The following is a 20,448-nucleotide window of genomic DNA, read 5'->3' on the forward strand; positions in this document are numbered from 1 at the left end:
TATCTGTGAGTGACTCAGAGTCACAACAAAATGATCCCAGCATGATAAAGCAGCAGATAGGTGGGTGTTTGTTGTTTTGTTCCTCACCATTGGCACCACCCCCACAGTACAGCACCTTGTGCCGGGTTTCATACTTGTGCCACTCTGTCACTAAGGTGTTGCTCAGCATATGCACCAGGGACACAGGGGTCATGAACTCAAGCATTCAGTGGCTCTATTTGGGGCCCGCATAAATAAATTTGGGCCTGCATTTACAACTCACATTCTCTCCATGGTGCCTGCACAGAGCAGGTCACGCTTTTCACTATGCTCAGTCACTGCACTACGTTACCTTCCCCCACTTATTATACCACACAACAGGGGGTCCCTGATATAGGTCAAAGAGGTTTGCAGATTACCAGATACTCTGGAATGGGCCAGTATGGGTCACATCAGACACCTGCCAGGACAACTGAGGAGTCTCACATCACCTTCAGGCCTTTACCCTCTGCACCAGAGCTTTGATACTTACCACAATGCAGGGGACAGGGAACTGGACTAGAAGTCAGGACATAGCCGCTGACTCCGTGGGTGCTCCGGGGCTGGAAAAAAATTGGTAGGTGCTCAGCACCCACCGGCAGCTCCCCATAGCCCAGCCCCATCCCCCTGCTTCAGCTCACCTCCACCTCCTCCGCAAGCACCCTGCCGTGTCCTGCTTCTCCCCCCTCCCTCCCAGCGGTTGCATCGCAAAAGGGCTGAGTCGTGGGGCGGAGAGGAGGGGGAACGTGGTGCACTGGGGGAAGAGGCGGGGCCGGGATTTGGGGAAGGGATCCAATAGGGGCAGGGAGGGGGCGGAGTTAGGGCGGGGACTTTGGGGTGGGGCTGGAATGGGGGCAGGGCGAGGGGTGGGGATGGGGTGGAGTCGGGGCGGTGCCGAGGTGGGGAAAGGGGCGGGGGGGGGAACACGAGCACCCACTGGCGCCGGAGAAGGTTGGCACCTATGAGTCAGGAGACCTGGGGTTCTATGGCCAGCTCTAATGCCATAAAGCTTTGGGCAGGCTTTGTGTCTCATTCTAACCAAGTGGGAATAATGACATGTATCCTCATTTGTAAAGCATTTTGAGTTTCCCAAATTAACATATAAATACATTGTGTTCTTTCCAACTAGCTTCTCTTTCCCAGGGATACTCCTGCTGTTGTTGTGGGTGGGGGGGACAGGCTGCTCCTACCCCCACAGCCCTGGTCTAGCCATGGCAGCGAAAAGGAGCCCAGGCATCGTGCTTCATGTTTTTTGCTATTATCACCTTTTCAACACTCCCCAAGATATTCAGACTAGCCATGGGGAGCAACTAAAAGCAAAAACGGCTGCCACATTTCTGCTGCTGCTGTTCAGATATTTTCTTGGGGAAAGTATCTGAGGAGCTGACACAGTAACATGCCTAGACTGACCTTTGCAGCTTGAAACTGGAAACCAATAGGCCTCTGTTCACTCCTGTATTAAAGCATTCCATAGCTGGGCCACTGAATCCTAAAACCTAATCAACAAGCTAACCTGAGCCTTACTGTGCCATCACCTTAGCTTTCCCTGGACCAGGAAGTTCACATTGACCAGGTCAGCTATCTACCTCTGTGTTGCTGTTACACCACACTGAAAAGTAGCACAGTGAGCACATACTAGGATCCTACTTCCTCCATCCCGTCTAGCTGGGAACCAGCTGAAATCTCCTTCTATTTAGCAATATGGGCAAGATAGGTTAACAATCCCCTGATGCCTATTCATGACCCTCCTGGGGGTCACAACCCCCGGCAGAAAGACCATATGATTAAAAAAAAAAGGAAGACTGAAATCTGTGTTGCAGAGGGTATTGTTGAGAGTCCTCTGCAGAAAGCAATAGGTTAAAAATGACTCAAGTTTTGGCATAACCCACAATAAGGTGCAGAACAGATATGTTGCATCCAAGGTAGTTTAGAGAATGTTTTCAAATTTCTGCTACAGGAAGAACAGATCAATATCTGTAACTGTTCTGTTAGTGCCAAATGAGGAACGAGTTCCCTTAAGGCACACAACAGCACTAGCTGATTTCATAATCTGAAGGACTGCATGAAGGCGGCATAGCATGGGCAGCATTTACAAAACCTTACTAGATGCCCAAAAGCCACAATCCCACAACTGAGGAAGAAGGCCATTCTGATTTAAAAAGCAACCTTGTTTAGAGGGGACGTGAAGGCAGCTATAAAAAACATATATATATATATACATACATATATATATATATACATACACAACAAATGAAAGAAAGGGGAAGCTCATAGTAATGAATATAAATCAGAAGTCAGGAATTGTAGAAAATTGATGAGGGAAACAAAAAGTGACTCAAGGAGAAATCTATGACCAAAAGAGTTAAGGAAAGCAAATAGGAGTTGTTTTAAATATATTAGGAACAAAAACAAACAAAAACAATGGTATTCGTCCATTGCAAGACAGAAATGGTAAAATTATCAATGATAATGCAGAAGAGAGAGAAATGTTTAATAAATATTTCTATTCCGTATTTGGGGAAAAACAAATGATATAATTTCATCAGATGGTGATGATAACACTCTTTCCATTCCACTGGTATCTCTGGAGGATGTTACACAGAAGCTACTAATGTCAGACATTTTTAAATCAGCAGGTCCAGATAACTGGCATCCAAGAGTTTTAAAAGATCTGGCTGAGGAGCTCACTGTCTGTTAACGTTCATTTTCAATATGTCTTGGAGCACTGGGTAAGTTCCAGAAGACTGAAAGAAAGCTAATGTTGTGCCAATTTTTAAAAAGGGATGACCTACTTAGTTATAGGCTTGTCAGCCTGACATTAATCCTGGGCAAGGTAATGGAGTGGCTGACATGGGACTCAATAATAAAGAGTTAAAGGAGGACAATGTTGTGACGGGTTGGATCACAGAAGCCTCCTTGGGAGCTGCCACCTGATATGCCCAGACTACTTCTGCTCCTGCTTTCCCTGCCAGCTTGGGACCCCAGCACCCTGTCTTGCTGAGCCAGACATGCCCATCTGCTCCAACAAAGACCCAGGGTCTGAAAGACGTGCCCCAAAGCTGCAGACTTAACTGAAAGCAGCTTACAGAAGTGTTCTTGTCTTTAATACTCAGATGCCCAACTCCCAATGGGGTCTAAACCCAAATAAATCAGTTTTACCCTGTATACAGCTTATATAGAGTAAACTCATAAATTGTTCGCCCTCTATAACACCAATAGAGAGAGATGCACAGCTGTTTGCCTCACCCAGGTATTAATACATACTCTGAGTTAATTAATAAGGAAAAAGTGATTTTATTAAATACAGAAAGTAGGATTTAAGTGGTTCCAAGTAGTAACAGACAGAACAAAGTAAGTCACCAAGCAAAATAAAATAAAACATGCAAATCTATGTCTAATCAAACTGAATACAGATAAGATCCGCACCGGTTCCAGAATGCTCCCTTTTACAGACTAATCTTCTTTTAGCCTGGGTCCAGCAATCACTCACACCCCTGGCAGTCACCGTCCTTTGTTACAGTTTCTTTCAGGTGTCCTGGGGGGTGGAGAGGCTCTTTCTTTAGCCAGCTGAAGACAAAATGGAGGGGTCTCCCAGGGGGTTAAATAGACTTTCTCTTGTGGGTGGAGACCCCCTCCTCACTCCTATGCAAAGTCCAGCTCCAAGATGGAGTTTTGGAGTCACCTGGGCAAGTCACATGTCCATGCATGACTCACAGTTTCTTACCAGGTAGCAGCCATGGGTCACATGCTACCTTGAAAGTCCTCAAGTAGACTTCTTATGTGGATTGGAGCATTCCAAGATTCATTGTCCTTTAAGTGTTTCTTGATTAGGTACTTAACTTCAACATTCCTTTCTCCAGGAACTGACCAAATGCTCTACTAAGGTTAGAAATCAAGGCAGTACACAACCAATATTCGTAACTTCAGATACAAAAATGATATATGCATACAAATAGGATTAATAGATTCAGTAGATCATAACCTTTACAGAGATATGTTACATGGCATATGTAGCATAAAACACATTCTAAGCATATTTCCATAAAGCCTTATGGGAGGTACCGTCACAAATGTAATTACAGTTGAACTTCAGAGTTACGAACACCTCGGGAATGGAAGTTGTGCATAACTCTCAATAAAATGTTATGGTTGTTCTTTCAAAAGTTTACAACTGAACATTTATTTAATACAGCTTTGAAACTTTACTATGCAGAAGAAAAATGCTGCTTTTAACCATTTTAATTTAAATGAAACAGAAACAGTTTCCTTCTCTTGTCAAATCTTTTTTTAAACTTTCCCTATATTTTAATAGTTTACATTTAACATAGTATTTGCTTTTCTTTCTTTCTTTTTTTGTTTTTGTTTTTGTTTTTTGTTACGGCTGCCTGATTGCGCACTTCTGGTTCCAAATGAGGTGTGTGGTTGACCAGTCAGTTCGTAACTCTGGTGTTCATAACTCTGAGGTTCTACTGTAATGCCAGTCAACAAGGGTTTATGGAAAATAGATCCTGTCTAACTAACTTGATTTTTTTTTATAAGATTATAGGTTTGATTGATAAAGGTAATAGTGTTGATGTAATATACTTAGACTTCTGTAAGGCATTTGACTTGGTACTTCACAACATTCTGATTAAAAAACTAAACAGACTAAAAGCTAGCTAACTTATACGTCTCAAAATGTAATTGTAAACTGGGAATCGTCATTAAGTGGGTGTGTTTCCAATGGAATCCCACAAGGATTGTGGCCCAATGTTATTTAACATTTTTAGCAATGATCTAGAAGGAAACAGAAAATTATCCCCAATAAAGTTTGCAGATGACATAAAAATTGGAGGAGTGGTAAATAATGAAAAGGACAGGCCAGTGATTCAGAGCAATCTGGACCACTTGATAAACTAGATGCACACAAACAATATGTGTTTTAATACAAATAAATGTAAATGTATACATCTAGGAACAAAGAATGTAGGCCATAATTACAGAACGGGGGACTCTTTCTTGGGAAGCAGTGACTCTGAAAAAGATTTGGGGGTGGGGTAGTTAATCAGATGAACATGAGCTCACAGTGTGTTGCTGAAGCCAAAAGAGCTAATGCAATCTTGAGTTGCATAAACAGGGGAATCTTGAGTAGGAGTAGAAATATTATTTTATCTCTATATTTGGCGCTGGTGCATCAGCTACTGGAATAATGTGTGCAGTTCTGATGCCCATAGTTCAAGAAGTATGTTGATAAATTGGAGAGTGTTCAGAGATGAGCCACAAGAATGATTAAGGGATTAGAAAACTTGCCTTATAAAACTCAAAGAGGTCAATCAAGTTTAAGGGGTGACTTGATTGCAGTCTGTAAGTATCTATATGGGGAATAAATATTTATAAAGGGCTTTTCAATCAAGCAGAGACAGGAATAACATGATCCAATGCCTGGAAGTTGAAAATGGACAAATTCAGACTGAAAATAAAGTACAATTTATTAAAGACAAGAGTAATTAACCATTAGAACAACTTACCATGGGTTGTGGTGGATTCTCCATCACTGACAACTTTTAAATCAACATTGGATGTTTTCTTCTAAAAGCTAAGCTCTAGGAATTATTTGGGGGCAGTTCTATAGCCTGTGTTATACAGATTAGATGATCACAGCCTAGATTCCCTTCTGGCCTTGTAATCTATGAATCATCTACTGTGTCCCTCCTTGCATGTCCAATATTGTCCCCATTTCACCATACCTTTCCACTTCTCCCGATCTCTATTTTGAAGGTTGGATCATTGTTGTTGTCAAAAGGTAACACATATTAAAATCAGGCCCTAGGATTCCTACTCAGACTGTCCAAGTTAGTCCTGCTGTGGTTCAGTGTCTTCATCTGTAAAATGGAAATAATGATATGCTGCTCATAGAGGTGTTGTGAAGTTTAATTTGCTATTGTTTATAAAGTGCTCTGAGATCCTTGGATGACAGGTACTATGCATATACAAAGATGCAGGAGACTTGATAGTAACCACTACGCAAGTACTTTCCATAACTATTTTTCCTGTCCTTTTCAAATGTCCTTGCAGAAGACTTCTGTGCTACTTAATTTTTAAGTGCACTGTAAGGGCTGATATGTTCCCCCATCTTAGTTCTGTATTTTCACTGTGGCTGCTTCCATGCTTCTGGATCCTAGCTGGAACTGTTAGAGCTTCTCTACACACAGAAATTGCACCAATTTAGCTAAATCAATTTAGAAAACAGCAAAGTTAAATTGGTGCAATTTCTGTGTGTAGACCAGGCCTAAATGTTAAAGCCAACCTAAAACAAACTGTTATCAAGGTGTTTTTAGTTTGACATGAAGTGGGAAATGATGCATTGCATATTTCTATAGCTCCTTTCAACTGAGGATCTCAAAGCACTTTACAAAATGGGGCTGATATTATTGCTATTATACAGATGGGGAAACCGAGGCACAGAGAGGTGCAAAGATGATCTGAAGGTCTCACAGCCAGTCAGTGACAGAGTGAAAAAAGAACCAAGCTCTCCTGACTCTCAGTGTCCTACACTAAGTACTAGACAGCACTGCCTCTCTTGAATTCTTGAGGGCAAGGTTGATCTCTCTTGAAATTTCCCAGTCTGGTTTCCAGCCCCAAGAAGGTTAAGCCAAACAGTCAAACTTTGGGGTCGTTCTCCTAAACAAGCAGAACTTTTTAGGTACTTACTCATCATTAGCAGAGATCCTTCAACATGGGATCTGTTACAAATCAGTACATTCCTCAGAGTAGTTGCATACCTAACTTAAAACCAGTGTGACCTTTGTTTATTATTTCAGAGCCATCCTATTTGAAAATAATTTCAAGGGAGGGAAAGTATAAAAAGGAACATTACAAAAATAACACTAAAAACCCATTATCTTCATCATAAAAATTACAGAGAAATGGAAAGTTCCCACTAAGGTACGTCTTGTTCTTTCCATATCAGACCAGTTCAGGGCTATTCCTTATAATACAGTACAGCTGGACGGCAGTATATTATACAGTCCAATTTAAAAGGATTCAAGAGAAAGGCCTTCCACAACTCCACTTGGAAGACCATTCCACAGCCGAATAGATCTCAGTATTAACCATCCCATATGCTGAACGCTTTGAGAAATGTACCACTGAGAACACTTCACTATTGGCAGGTTGATGGACTATATGTAAGACTATGATTTAGTCACTGAGGTCATGGAAGTCACAGAATCCGTGACTTCCGGGCAACCTCCGTGACTTCAGCCTGTGGCTCTCAGGAGCTGCAGGGTCCCCTGCTGTCCGTGGGGACAGGGAGTTCCTGGGCACCCCCACCACTTCTGCTGGCCCCCAGAGTTCCAAGCTGCCGCAGGCAGTGGTGGTACCCCGCAGGTCCCAAATGCCGTAGGCGGTGGGGGAACCCCTGAGCTCCCAACCGCAGTGGGTGGTGGGGGCCCCTGGAGCTGTGAGTGATGGGGAACTCTGCAGCTCCCAATTGCCACAGGTGGCAGGGGAACTCCCAAGCTCCTGGCTGCTGCAGGCCCCTGGAGCTGCGGCAGCAGGGGTACCCTGCAGCCCCCAGCTGCTGCAGGTGGTGGGGGCCCCGCAACTCCCAGCCGTGGGTAGCGGAGGACCCTGGAGCTCCGACAACCCATGGTGGGGGCCTCTGCAGCCCCTAGCTGCCGCGCAGCTGCCCCGTGGCAAGCAGTGTGGGGACCTGCAGATTCCCATTTTGTCACGGATATTTTTAGTCAGGGCCGGCTCCCAAGCAAGCAGGTGCTTGGGGCGGCCAACGGAGAGGGGGCGGGTCCCTCAGTCCCTCTCGGAGGGAAGGACCTGCTGCCAAATTGCCGCCGAAGAATGAAGCGGCGTGGTGGAGCTGCCGCCAAAGTGCCGTTGACCGCGATTGCGGCTTTTTTCCCCCCCCCCCACCGCTTGGGGCAGCAAAAACCCTGTAGCCGGCCCTGTTTTTAGTAAAAGTCAGGGACAGGTCACAGCTTCCGTGAATTTTTCTTTATTGCCCGTGACCTGTCCCTGACTTTTACTAAAAATATCCATGACAAAATCTTAGCCTTAACTATATGAGATAAAAAGATATTTTCATATTTAGTGTCTATGATTTCTTTAAAACATAGAACTTTGCCCCAACAGACAGGGTCTTTTAGAAACATCTGCATAGTGATGTCCTAATAGAGTGTAGTAAATGCGTTTGAGATCCAGATTGACATATCTAATCAGATTATCCCTACTAACAAAAAGAACAGCTGAAGGCACAAAATGTCTTTATGGTAACTGCTGACTTCAAAAACAAACAAACAGACAAAAAACAGTATTGCAGTTGGCTTAAGGCCATTGAAGAGTTTGTTCTTACTTAAGGGCCCCAGCCTAACATCAGCATGAGGCACAGGCCTCTTCCAGAGCAATACTGGTGAGATGTTACTGCAAAGTCTTACCAGAAATGTTTCAGCAAGTGAAAAGAGTTCTCCTGCATGACCCATCAGATTGCTGTTCTAGTAGAAGATGAACCCATAGAGCCTGATGATTTGCCAAATTACTGAACCTTGTCAACACCACTTGAAGTCAATGGGAGCCAGGAGTGGTCAATACCTCTGAAAAACAGCTCCACAGCACCTAATTCATCCCTGTTCTTATTCTGCTGAAGTGACTTTACACCAGGGGTGACTTTGGGCCACAGGGCCAAGTTCTAGCCTCATTTACACCCATACAATCTCACTGAGGTTGGACAGTGTCACCGAGGTTAGAATTTAGCCCATAAAAACAAAATGGCTCTGGGCTATTTGAGTTATATAATAAAACCTGAGATAAAGATAAAGATATCTTAAAACACAACTCTTAAGCATCAATCACATCTGAGTGGTTCACAATCATCACTGCTATGTTAACAGGCCAGCAATATGGCTAAGTGCACCATACTGCATTCCGCAGCTACCAATCTATATGATCATTCAGAAGAATGTGCCAGACCTTCTACATGAAATTCCAATTCCCCATGGCACTAAGTCACCTTTTTGATTTCCAGATTACCACTCAAGGCTGACACAATATGAGGTACATACATCCCACTGCAGGCACGTGGCTGTTCGTGTATAAGGAATGTGTGTATGATGTACAGATTGTAATGGAATGAAATAATACAATCGGAAAGGCAACCAACTCATATTTATAAATATTTCAGATTTACTATATGAATAATATCCAGGACTTTTACTGCACTTTATTTATTCAAAGCTCTTTGCAGACATTAACTAATGAATTTCCCCCCCCCCCCATACCTCTAGGAGGTAGGTAGATAAATATTATTATCCCCAATGTACAGATAGGGAAACTAAGGTAGGTAAGTCCAGGATAAGAACTCAGCATTACCTGACTCTTAGGCCTGCACTCACTCCTCCAGGCCACACTGAATGGCACTATAGCTGTCTTACTGTATGAAACTACAGTAACCTAGCAATCGCCATACTGGATCACAACAGTGGTGCACTCAGTCCAGTATTCTGTCATTGGCTGTAGCCAATACCACATGCTTCAGAGGAAGGTGGAAGAGGGCCATTCAGTATGAACATGTCCTAAGGACAGGTTTCTTTTGAATCTCAGGCAACTATGCCCAGATCTTCAAAGGTATTTAATGGCATTAGGTGCCTAAGCACATTGGAGGATCTGGGCTTGATGCTTGGCTTATGCTGTAAGCATGAGGGTTTATACTTCTTGCACATTATTTATACCTCTTGTTTTCATTATTCATTGATGTGTCTAATCCTTTTTTGGATCATGCCACATTCTTGATCCCAGTCACACCTAGTGGCAACAAGTTCCACGAGTTTATTATATATTGCATAAAAACTACTCCCTTTAATCAGTTTTAAATTTATTGCTTTTCAATTTTATTGGACATCTCTTTGTTCTTGTATTATGAGAAGGGATACACAGGAATATCGAATTTACCTTCTCTATCCCATTCATTGTGTTGTAAACCCCTTTCACGTCTCCTTTTACACCTCTCATCTCTACACTCAACAATTTCAATCTTTTCCAAAGTGTCTTTATGCCTTTAAATCATTTTTGTCACCCATCTCAGAGCCCCCTCATTTTTTGATATCTCCTTTTTTATATAAGATAACCAAAATTGAGTGCATCATTACAGCAGATGGTGTCCCATTGATTTATTATAACAGCATTATAATATTTTCAGTGGCATTCACTCCCACATTCATTACATACCCTAACATCCATCTTTGCTGTTTTTGGCCACCATTGCACAATTATACTTGTTTAACAATATATTGAATCAGCAGTAAAGAACCTTGTCTAGTGGTTAAAGCAGAGGATTCAGAAGCAAGATTTCTGGGTGCTATCCTGGCTCTGTCACTGGGCAAGTGACTTAGCCCAGCTTCGCAAAGGCATTTAGGCACCTAACTTCCATTGAAATCAATGGAAGTTATTGGAGCCTAAATGCCTCTGAGGATTTGGACCTTAGCCTCTCTGTGCTTTAGCTTCCCCATCTGTAAAATAGAGATAATGATATTTATCCAAGAATTAATTCATTAATGCTTGTGAAATTCTTTGCTATGCTCAGATAGGTGCTCCTATAAGAATGCAAAGGGTGAACAGTGTTGACTAGTCAATAGAGTCTAGCACTAGGATTGAAAAGCCCTGGGTTCTAGTCCAATCTCTACTCCTGGCCTGCTGGGTGACAGTGGGCAAGTCATTTCCTGTTTCTATGCTTCAGTTTCCCCATCTGTAAAATGGGAATAAAGACCATCTCCATAAAGCACTTTGAGATCTACTGAAAAGTGTTATACAAATGATAGGTATTATTATTGTATTAAGTATGTCATAAGATTTGCTCAGCAGCTTGGATCACTAACCAATCTAGTCCTGTGGCCAACCACAGGAAGTCAACGCCATGCACCTAATCAGTTGTCTACAACTGTGTGTCCCAGAATCCCTGGCACAGTGGCCAGACTTCCCTAATCGCTGTGCTCTAGGACAGTCATCTCTGTCTACTATGCTCGGGATTAGGGAGCCTCTCTGTCCATGGGCTCAAGCTGGTAGAAGTGTTTTCTCTGCTCTTGCTGCAATATTACCACCCCACCCAGAAAGACCCTTCTGGATTGTGAGGACAGCAGGCCTACACCAGACATTTCCCAATCCCAGATACTTGCTCTGTGGGCAGCACTGGTGCCACCCCACCCCTAAAGGCTTATAATGACCCTGATTAAAGAACATCTAAAGTAAAACGAGAGCCCCATGACTCCTTGAGCGGTGAGAGGGCTAGGATGCATCCCTGAAAGTCACAGTTCTTAGGACTCAACCCTCAAAGTGAACCTGAAGGACACAGTTTGCTGCCAGCCCTTCACAAACCAAACTTTAGGGTTTAGCTGGTGAGCACAGTTAGGAGTGGGAGGTCACCAAGGGCAAGAGAGCAGGAAGCAGCATGCTCAGGGTATGGGTTGCTCCTCATGTCTCACTGCAGAGACCTCCTCAACGCTCAGTGGCTGATCCAAGCCAGGAGCGGTGCCCTTTCCTTCCTGAGGACTTGTTGGGAAGGAAGAGGAATTTCTGGACACTGAGAACAAAGCAGCAAGAAGTCATTGTGCCCCTTGCCACAAATCCATTTCAATAGGAGGTGAGCATTAGTTGTGGGTCTGACCCATCTCTCACATGGCACAATCATTCCACACTGAGAAGGGGGCAGAGCACTGTCACGTGAGACTACAGAACATCACAGCTGGCACAGGATCCCCATCAACTCTTCTTTCCCTCTCTGACTGGACCAGTTTAGGGGTCCCACTTCTAAGATTAGGGTGCACCTGGGTGGGGTAGATTTATTTAACGTCTATTAACTGGTGTCTGTAGCAGCTCCAGGGGCATGGTTGCCCTAAAGCCAGCAACACAGGAAAAAATGCCTCTTTCCTCCAGAAAAGACAGAAGTGCTTCTCTGCTGGTTGGAGACAGAGATTATGTTTTGCATCCCAGCCAGGTGCAGAAAGCAGGTGAAAACTACAAGCAGCTTTTCCCTTGGGGATCTAGTTACAGTGTTTTGCACAGTTGCCTTGGGAATGTAAAATGACAGGATTGCCTGTCTTCAGGGGAGATAGCCGGGACATAGGCAAGTACTCAGAGCCCATTCTCCACTTACCTGTTGCAGGAAGAGCCCCAGATGGAACAACATGAGAGAGAAGGGATTGAAGAAGAAGTAGGAGGGAGCTGCCAGGCTGGAACTTACCTTTTCTGCTGCAGCAAGTTGATTTCATCCAGGCGTCTGGTCCAGGATTTTTCACTCTGAAACCTGCGCAACAGAGAGTTCCAGAGCCCAAGGAGCAGCCCATGATCCCCAGGCAGGAACATCCCCATTGTCCTGTGTTCTCCTCGTCAGCTGAACTCAGACCTGCTGCTCCATCCCCTTCTTCCTGTGATGTTTCTTTGTGAATGGCTCTCTACCCCTTCGTTCCAGGAGGGCAAGATGATCTGAGTGGGAGATAGATGCTCCTTCAGAAAATATCAGTTTGGGAGACAGGTGGATGGTTACAACATTTGGTTGAGGCAGGCGTCTGGCTGTGTCTCAGAAACAGATACTACCTGCTGGGGAATTGCTGAAAGCGAGAACACACCCCTCTCTACTAAGTTACCTTCTGATTTAAAGAGACACAGCTTTGTTTGGAAGCCGCTCACACTCCCACATGTCTATTGAGCAATCTCACTTCTAAACTACACAGAACTTCCATTCGTTTTTTAAATATTTTAAAGCTGATAAGAAGTTTTTTAAAAACAAGCAAAGGATGTAAAGGACGTATTAGTATCTGCAGGACATATTTGCTCCTCTGTGTGTCTCCCTGTACAAGAGGAGAGAATGAGATGAGACAGTGAATGGGAAATTTGGCCTAGGCACACAGGCAAACTGCTTCAAGCAAATCTTCCCCTCCCTCCATCACCACACTCACAAACGCATGCTGTAAAATCATTTGATGGGACTAGGATGACCATGGGTCCTTGAAAACAAAGCCATTTACGGTTCTGTCCCACAGTTCCAGTTGGTAGTATATAAATCAGTGTTTTGTCCAATTTGTATACATCCGTGCAGATTGTAAAAGCTGCCTGTCAGTTGACCTGCTCACAATGACTAGAGCTAGGTGATATTTTTAATGAAAATAATTAATTTGCTGAAAAATGCAGTTTGGGTCAACTCAAAACTATTTGCGAATTTTAGATGAATTCACAAAATAGTTTTGGACCAAAAATTTGCGGGAGAAGGATTTAAACACCATTCACAAAACAGCAAGAAAAGAAATAGCAGAAGAAGGTGAAGGCAGGGGTGGCAGATATTCATCCAGCATGTGGGTGAGTCAGGTTTAATTCCCCCCTCTGTCTCTAGAGAATTCCGCATTACAAAAGAGCACTCTGACCACTGGGCCATGGGATATTCTGAGGTATGTTTGTGTGTGGAGGGGGTGGTGGGGTGTCTTTCAATTTCTGTTATTGAAGCTGTTACAGTTTGTATAAATAATTAAATATTTATTGGCACAGGGACTTGAACTTGGGCCTCCCAGGTCTGTGCCCTAACATGGGCTATTCAGTCATTCTTACACTATCTTTTTGTCCCAATGTCATTATCATTATGAATGACTATGAATTGCCATTATGAAAGACAATGGGTAGTTATTGGTCTAGGGAAAGTGTGTGAGAATGATTGCATAGCCCTGTGGTTAGAGCAATCACCTGCCGAAGGAAGTGGGGGAGATTGAACCTGAATCACCCATGCCCTGGATGCGTGCCCTAACCTCTGGACTAAAAGATATGGGCAGAGGTGACTCCTCTGGCCATTTGTGAATCTAGTGCCTGGAAAAATGCCCCAAATAAAACCATTTCAATTTGCCAAAATTTTTCACAGTGTTAGGATTTGGTTCTACCAGAACTGATTTTTTTTTCAATTTTTTGGACCTGCCAGTGAACTGAAAAATGAGTTATTTGCCAAGCTCTGCTGAAAACAGCCTGGCTCAGCACATTACTCCTAGGGGAATTCTGCACCACTGCACAAAGCAGAATTTGTGCAGAATTCCATGTTTCCCCCACAGAATTGGGGCTGCAGAGCTTCTGGCTGCCACTAGGGGCCACTGGGCTCTGCAGAACACAGGTTTGCAGTGAGCAGAGTGCCTAACCCAGTGGAGATGAAGGCTCTGCAAGCTCTGGCTGCTCGGCTTAATACTCATTCTCTTGGAGACAGGAGAGGTCCTGAGAGACCAAGCTCTGGCAAAGGGTGAAGAAGGGCAGGGCCGCACTGCGACACATCCCCCGGCTGGACAGTAAAGAAGCTAGGGGGAGTAAAGGTTCTGGGGGTGCAGGTGTCTGGGTTCAGGGGTGCCCCATGGCTGGGTTCTGGGGGGAGGGAATGCAGGTGTCTGGGCTCTGAGGACCCCACGCAGCCCCCTCCAACACCTCCCAACTGGAAGTGGGTTGTCATAGGGGGTTCTTTAACTCTCTACTCCTGGGAGAATCTTTTTGTTGTTGTTGAATGTATTGTTGACATACTTGTTGACAGGTATTTTGAAATAAAGTATCAAAATTATTCAAACTGGAGTGATTATATTGTGCTATTTTGACAAATAAAATATGCAGAATTTTGCAAAATTTTAAAATACGGTGTTCAGAATTTTTGGCACAGAATTCCCCCAGGAGTAGCACATGCACATCCCAAAGACCAGCTCACCTCCAGGCCTGCCAATGCTGCTATCCTCTCCTTTCCCACCAGGAGGCCTGCGAATGAGCCCCCTTTCAATGAGTCCTGGAACCACTCCTCCCCCTGCATGTATAGTAAAATGTGTAGGGTACTGGGGATGGTGAGGAGTGGGGAAGGGAAGAGGGGCTTCAGTTTCACTTCCCATCCATTGCAAGACCCTTCCATGTTCACACCAACAAAACTGTCCCCACAGATTGCCCATTTTTATGACTTGGAAAACCTCACCCCAGATCAGGGTCCCTGGCCTCAAAGCCCAAGAATCATTATATTGCTTCCTCCCTCTTGCCCACCTGTCCCAGACTGCTCTGCCTTGCCAACTGGGCCTGGATTTCAGCCCATGCAGGTGTGGGGAGAGAAAAGGGCACATGTCCAGACCTGGTCTGTGGTATGGGGATTAGGTCAGTGGATGTTTCTATTAAACAGAGAGTGGGGAACCTGCAATGTGCCCTAGCCAGCACCATGACAAAGGGGGAGACAGCCTGATTTTCTAACTGTTATTAGGGAAGCACACAGCACTGAGGCATGAACAGTAATGATCATACCAGGCAGCTCTGCTGCACCCTGCTACCTCTGCAGATTTGGCACCCCTACCTGAACCTGGCCCCAAGGTGCAGCCAGTCTGCTGAACTCTGTGAGCATAAACCCTGTGAACTCAGAATAAAATCTATCTCACTGTAGCTGGCAATTAGGAGCCGACTACTGTTTTCTTTTTACAGAAACAATCAGAGCATGGGTGGCTGGGATCATAAACCACTTTCTCTCCCCGTGCCAGGGCCAATCAGGAAGTTAGAGTTGCACTTGTGCAAACATTTGAGTGGGATTATGATCGGAAAAGTACTTCAGTCTACAGCGGCCCCACCAACTCCTGCTGTGTGTGATGGGGTGAGCGAGTTAAGGTTAAATAGAAATTAACCATCCATGAACCTTTTTGTGGGTTTAAAGCAATATGCTGACAATTGTGATCCTCATTATTTTTCATTTAAAGACAGCTTCTATGCTTCCCAGAAGCACCAGGGAAAAGATACTAGTGAAATACCAGCTGTTCTAATGGCCCTAGCTGAGACTAGTCTCTCCCATGGGAAGTGCTGGAAGCCACACAACATGAGAGGTTTAAAATCTGACCAGACAGAGCCCTGGAACAGGTATAATCTTGCACTGGTGTAACCCATTGGTGAGTGTATTTTACAAGTCACCCTCTGTGCTGATCTATGAGAATATGAGTTGCTATAGTGCTTTTTCCTCTACCTATTAATTATGGATCCATAGATCAAGCTGTAATGGGCTGTGTTTGTTGTTTTTGTAATAGCTCTGGGGGGTCTCTGGTTCAGTCCTGAGAGTGGCAGCCAAGGGGCAGTTATTCAGCCCTCCATCAGATGTACTGGGTGAGCTAATTCATTCTCTAATATCCTATTTCTGGCCCTGCCAGCATGTCTGCCACTGAGGCAACTGGCCCCTTCCCCACTCAGAAAATCAAATCATTGCAGATTTAATTTGCCTTTGTGATGGGTTGGACCACAGAAACCCTCTTGGGAGCTGCCACCCGATGTGCCAAGACTACTTCTACCCCTCCTTCCCTGCCAGCTCGGGGCCCCAGCACCCTGTCTTGCTGAGCCAGACAGTCCCGTCTGCTCCAACAAAGACCTAGGTTCTGAATTACTTGCCCCAAAGCTGCAGGTTTACCTGAAAGCAGCTGACAGAAGTGTTCCTGTCTTTAAAACTCAGATGCCCAACTCCCAATGGGGTCTAAACCCAAATGAATCCGTTTTACCCTGTATAATGCCTATGCAGGGTAAACTCATAAATTGTTAGCCCTCTATAACACTGATAGAGAGAGATGCACAGTTGTTTGCTCCCCCAGGTATTAATACATACTCTGAGTTAATTAATAAGGAAAAAGTGTTTTTATTAAATACAGAAAGTAGGATTTAAGTGGTTCCAATAGTAACAGACAGAACAAAGTAAGTCACCAAGCAAAATAAAATAAAATGCGCAAATCTATGTCTAATCAAACTGAATACAGATAATCTCACCCTCAGAGATGCTTCAGTAAGTTTTTTCCTCAGCTTGGACATCTTCCAGGCCTGGGCACAATTCTTTCCCCTGGTATGGCTCTTGTTCCAGTTCAGGTGGTAGCTAGGGGATTCTTCATGATGGCTCTTCTGTTCTGTTCTGTTCCACCCCTTTATATATCTTTTGCATAAGGTGGGAACCCTTTGTCCCTCTGGGTTGTCACCCCCCCTCACTGGAAAAGCACCATGTTAAAGATGGATTCCAGTTCATGTGACATGATCACATGTCACTGTAAGGGTATGTCTACACTACGGGATTAATCCGAATTTATATAATTTGAATTTTGGAAACAGATTGTATAAAGTCGAATGTATGCGGCCAAACTAAGCACATTAATTCAGCAGTGTGCATCCATGTACCGGGGCTAGCGTCGATTTCCGGAGCGTTGCACTGTGGGTAGCTATCCCATAGCTATCCCATAGTTCCTGCAGTCTCCTCCGCCCATTGAAATTCTGGGTTGAGATCCTAATGCCTGATGGGGCCAAAAACATTGTTGCGGGTGGTTCTGGGTACATCCTCCCCCCTCTCCAGGGAAGCAATGGCAGACAACCGTTTCGCACCTTTTTCCTGGGTGAACAGTGCAGACGCCATACCACGGCAAGCATGGAGCCCACTCAGCTCAAGACAGCAGTCATGAACATTGTAAACACCTCGCGCATTATCGTGCAGTTTATGCGGAACCAGAACCTGCAAAACCAGGCGGCGAGGAGTAGGCTACGGCAGCACGGCGGCGAGAGTGATGAGGACATGGACATGGAATTCTATCAAACCCCGGGCCCTGGTGCTTTGGAGATCATGCTATTAATGGGGCAGGTTATAGCCGTGGAACACCAATTCTGGGCCCGGGAAACAAGCACAGACTGGTGGGACCGCATAGTGTTGCAGGTGTGGGACGATTACCTGTGGCTGCGAAACTTTCGCATGCGTAAGGGCACTTTCATGGAACTTTGTGATAGGGTGACCAGATTACCAGTATAAAATATCGGGACGGGGGCGGAGCAAAAAAAGGGGGGGGACGGAGCAAAAAAAAAAAGTTTTAAGGGGCCTGGGGCATTAGCAAGCCCCGCGTGCTGCCCTCCCCGCGTAGCCTCCCGCCCCCTGGCCCGCCACGGGCATATGCGGGGCGCAGTGGGTCTGGGCAGGGGCAGCGCGGAGCGGGCAGGAGCCGGGGGGGCGGCAGGAGCCGAATCCCCGCTGCTGCCAAGGAGCCCCGTGCCTCTCCCGCCCTCTCGCGGCTGTGGCTCCTTCCCGGCAGGACGTGCCCCCCGCTGCCCCGGGCACATGCGTCACGCGTCCCCTGTGCTTAGTCTCCCTCCCGCCGGGAAGGAGCCGCAGCCGTGAGCGGGAGGGAGAGGCGCGGGGCTCCCCAGCAGTAGCGGGGATTTGGCCCACGCCCCCGCGCCACTCACCCAGCCCCTGCCCACTCCGCGCTGCCCCCGACCGGACCCACCACACTGCCCCGCGGGCTGCAGGGCTGGAGCAGCCTTCAGGCTGCACTCCCGGCCCCGGGTGCAGCAGCCCGGGCAGAAGCCCTCTGGCGCGGCAAGGGGGCTCACAGCTGAGCCCCCCTGTCTCCCTCCCTTGCCAGCCCCCCTTTGCCCGCCCGGTGCCCGGGTGCTGGAGCTGACTCACCAGCTCCAGGATCCAGGCACTGCCGCCACGCCCTCCCTCCAGGCTTGCACCGCCATGCTGCAAGCCTGGGAGGGAGGAGGAATGCTGGGGAAGAGGCGGGGCCAGGGCGGGGATTTGGGGAGGGAGCCAATGGGGGAAGGAGAGGGCGGAGCCGGGGCGACGGGGAGCCCGAGTGCCAGAGCGGAAGGGAAAATTTCTTCTTTGTCCAGTGTCCCAACCAAACATTGGTCAGGACGCGGGACAAAGAAGCAAATATCGGGACAGTCCCGATAAAATCGGGACGTCTGGTCACCCTACTTTGTGATTTGCTTTCCCCTGCCCTGAAGCGCCAGAATACCAAGATGAGAGCAGCCCTCACAGTTGAGAAGCGAGTGCCGATAGCCCTGTGGAAGCTTGCAACGCCAGACAGCTACCGGTCAGTCGGGAATCAATTTGGAGTGGGCAAATCTACTGTGGGGGCTGCTGTGATGCAAGTAGCCAAAGCAACCACTGAGCTGCTGCTACGAAAGGTAGTGACTCTGGGAAATGTGCAGGTCATAGTGGATGGCTTTGCTGCAATGGGATTCCCTAATTGTGGTGGGGCGATAGATGCAACCCATATCCCTATCTTGGCACCGGAGCACCAGGGTACCCAGTACATAAACCACAAGGGGTACTTTTCTATGGTGCTGCAAGCACTTGTGGATCGCAAGGGACGTTTCACCAACATCAACGTGGGCTGGCCGGGAAGGGTTCATGCCGCTCGCGTCTTCAGGAACACTACTCTGTTTAAACGGCTGCAGCAAGGGATTTACTTCCCGGACCAGAAAATAACCGTTGGGGATGTTGAAATGCCTATAGTTATCCTTGGGGACCCAGCCTACCCCTTAATGCCATGGCTCATGAAGCCATACACAGTCAGGAGCTGTTCAACTACAGGCTGAGCAAGTGCAGAATGGTGGTAGAATGTGCATTTGGCCATTTAAAAGGTCGCTGATGCTCGTTACTGACTCGGTCAGACCTCAGCCAAACCAATATCCCCATTGTTATTGCTGCTTGTTGTGTGTTCCACAATCTCTGTGAGAGTAAGGGGGAGACCTTTATGGTGGGGTGGGAGGCTGAGGCAAATCGCCTGGCTGCTGATTATGCGCAGCCAGACACCAGGGTGATTAGAAGATCACACCAGGAAGCGCTGCACATCAGAGAAGCTTTAAAAACCAGTGTCATGACTGGCCAGGCTACGGTGTGAAAGTTCTGTTTGTTGAAAACCCGCCCCCTCAATTGACTCATTCCCTGTAAGCAAACCATCCTCCCCCCTTAAATCACAGCTTGCTTTTAAAGGAAATAAAGTCACTATCATTTAAAAATCATGTATTCTTTATTAATTGATTATAAACATAGGGAGAGAACCGACAAGGTAACCTGGGTGAGGTTTGGGAGGAGGATAGGAGGGAAGTAAAAGGCCACTGAAAAAATTCAATATAATGACAGCCTTTTGGTTGGGCTGTCCACTGGGGTGGAGTGGGAGGGTGCACAGAGCCTCCCCCCACCCGCGTTCTTACACGTCTGGGTGAGGAGGATATGGAACATGGTGAGGGGGGAGGGAGGTTATACAGCGGCTGCAGCGGCAGTCTGTTATCCTGCTGCCGTTCCTGAAGCTCCACCAGACGCTGGAGCGTGTCCGTTTGATCATGCAGCAGCCCCAGCATTGCAGCCTGCCACCTTTCATCTCGAGCGTCCCTCATGACCTCACGTTCACTGGCATCTTTCCTGTACTTAGATACCGTGTCCTTCCACTCATTCAAATGAGCTCTTTCATTGCGGGTGCATTCCATTATTTCCGAGAACATCTCATCTCACATCCTCTTTCTCCACCGCCTTATCTGAGATAGGCTTCGGGACGGAGAAGGGAGGCTTGAAAAATTTGCAGCTGCTGGAGGGATGAAAAAAAGGAGAGAAGTTTTTAAAATGATACATTTTACAGAACAATGCTTATACTCTTTCATGGTGAACAACAC

The 20,448-nt window shown here is 46.1% G+C and overlaps 1 protein-coding gene across 1 annotated transcript in view; it reads right to left on the minus strand.

Annotated features, from left to right (window-relative positions):
• LOC117870963 (transient receptor potential cation channel subfamily V member 6-like) overlaps window positions 1-12,369 on the minus strand; it is a 71,310-nt gene extending 58,941 nt beyond the window's left edge. The window contains exon 1 of the mRNA XM_034758489.1: window positions 12,242-12,369. Coding sequence (XP_034614380.1) covers window positions 12,242-12,369 — 128 coding nt within the window. The remainder of the gene's footprint in view (window positions 1-12,241) is intronic.
• Between the last annotated feature and the right edge of the window lie 8,079 nt (window positions 12,370-20,448).

Source organism: Trachemys scripta, chromosome 1, assembly GCF_013100865.1.
Source record: "Trachemys scripta elegans isolate TJP31775 chromosome 1, CAS_Tse_1.0, whole genome shotgun sequence".
NCBI classification, from domain to species: domain Eukaryota; kingdom Metazoa; phylum Chordata; order Testudines; family Emydidae; genus Trachemys; species Trachemys scripta.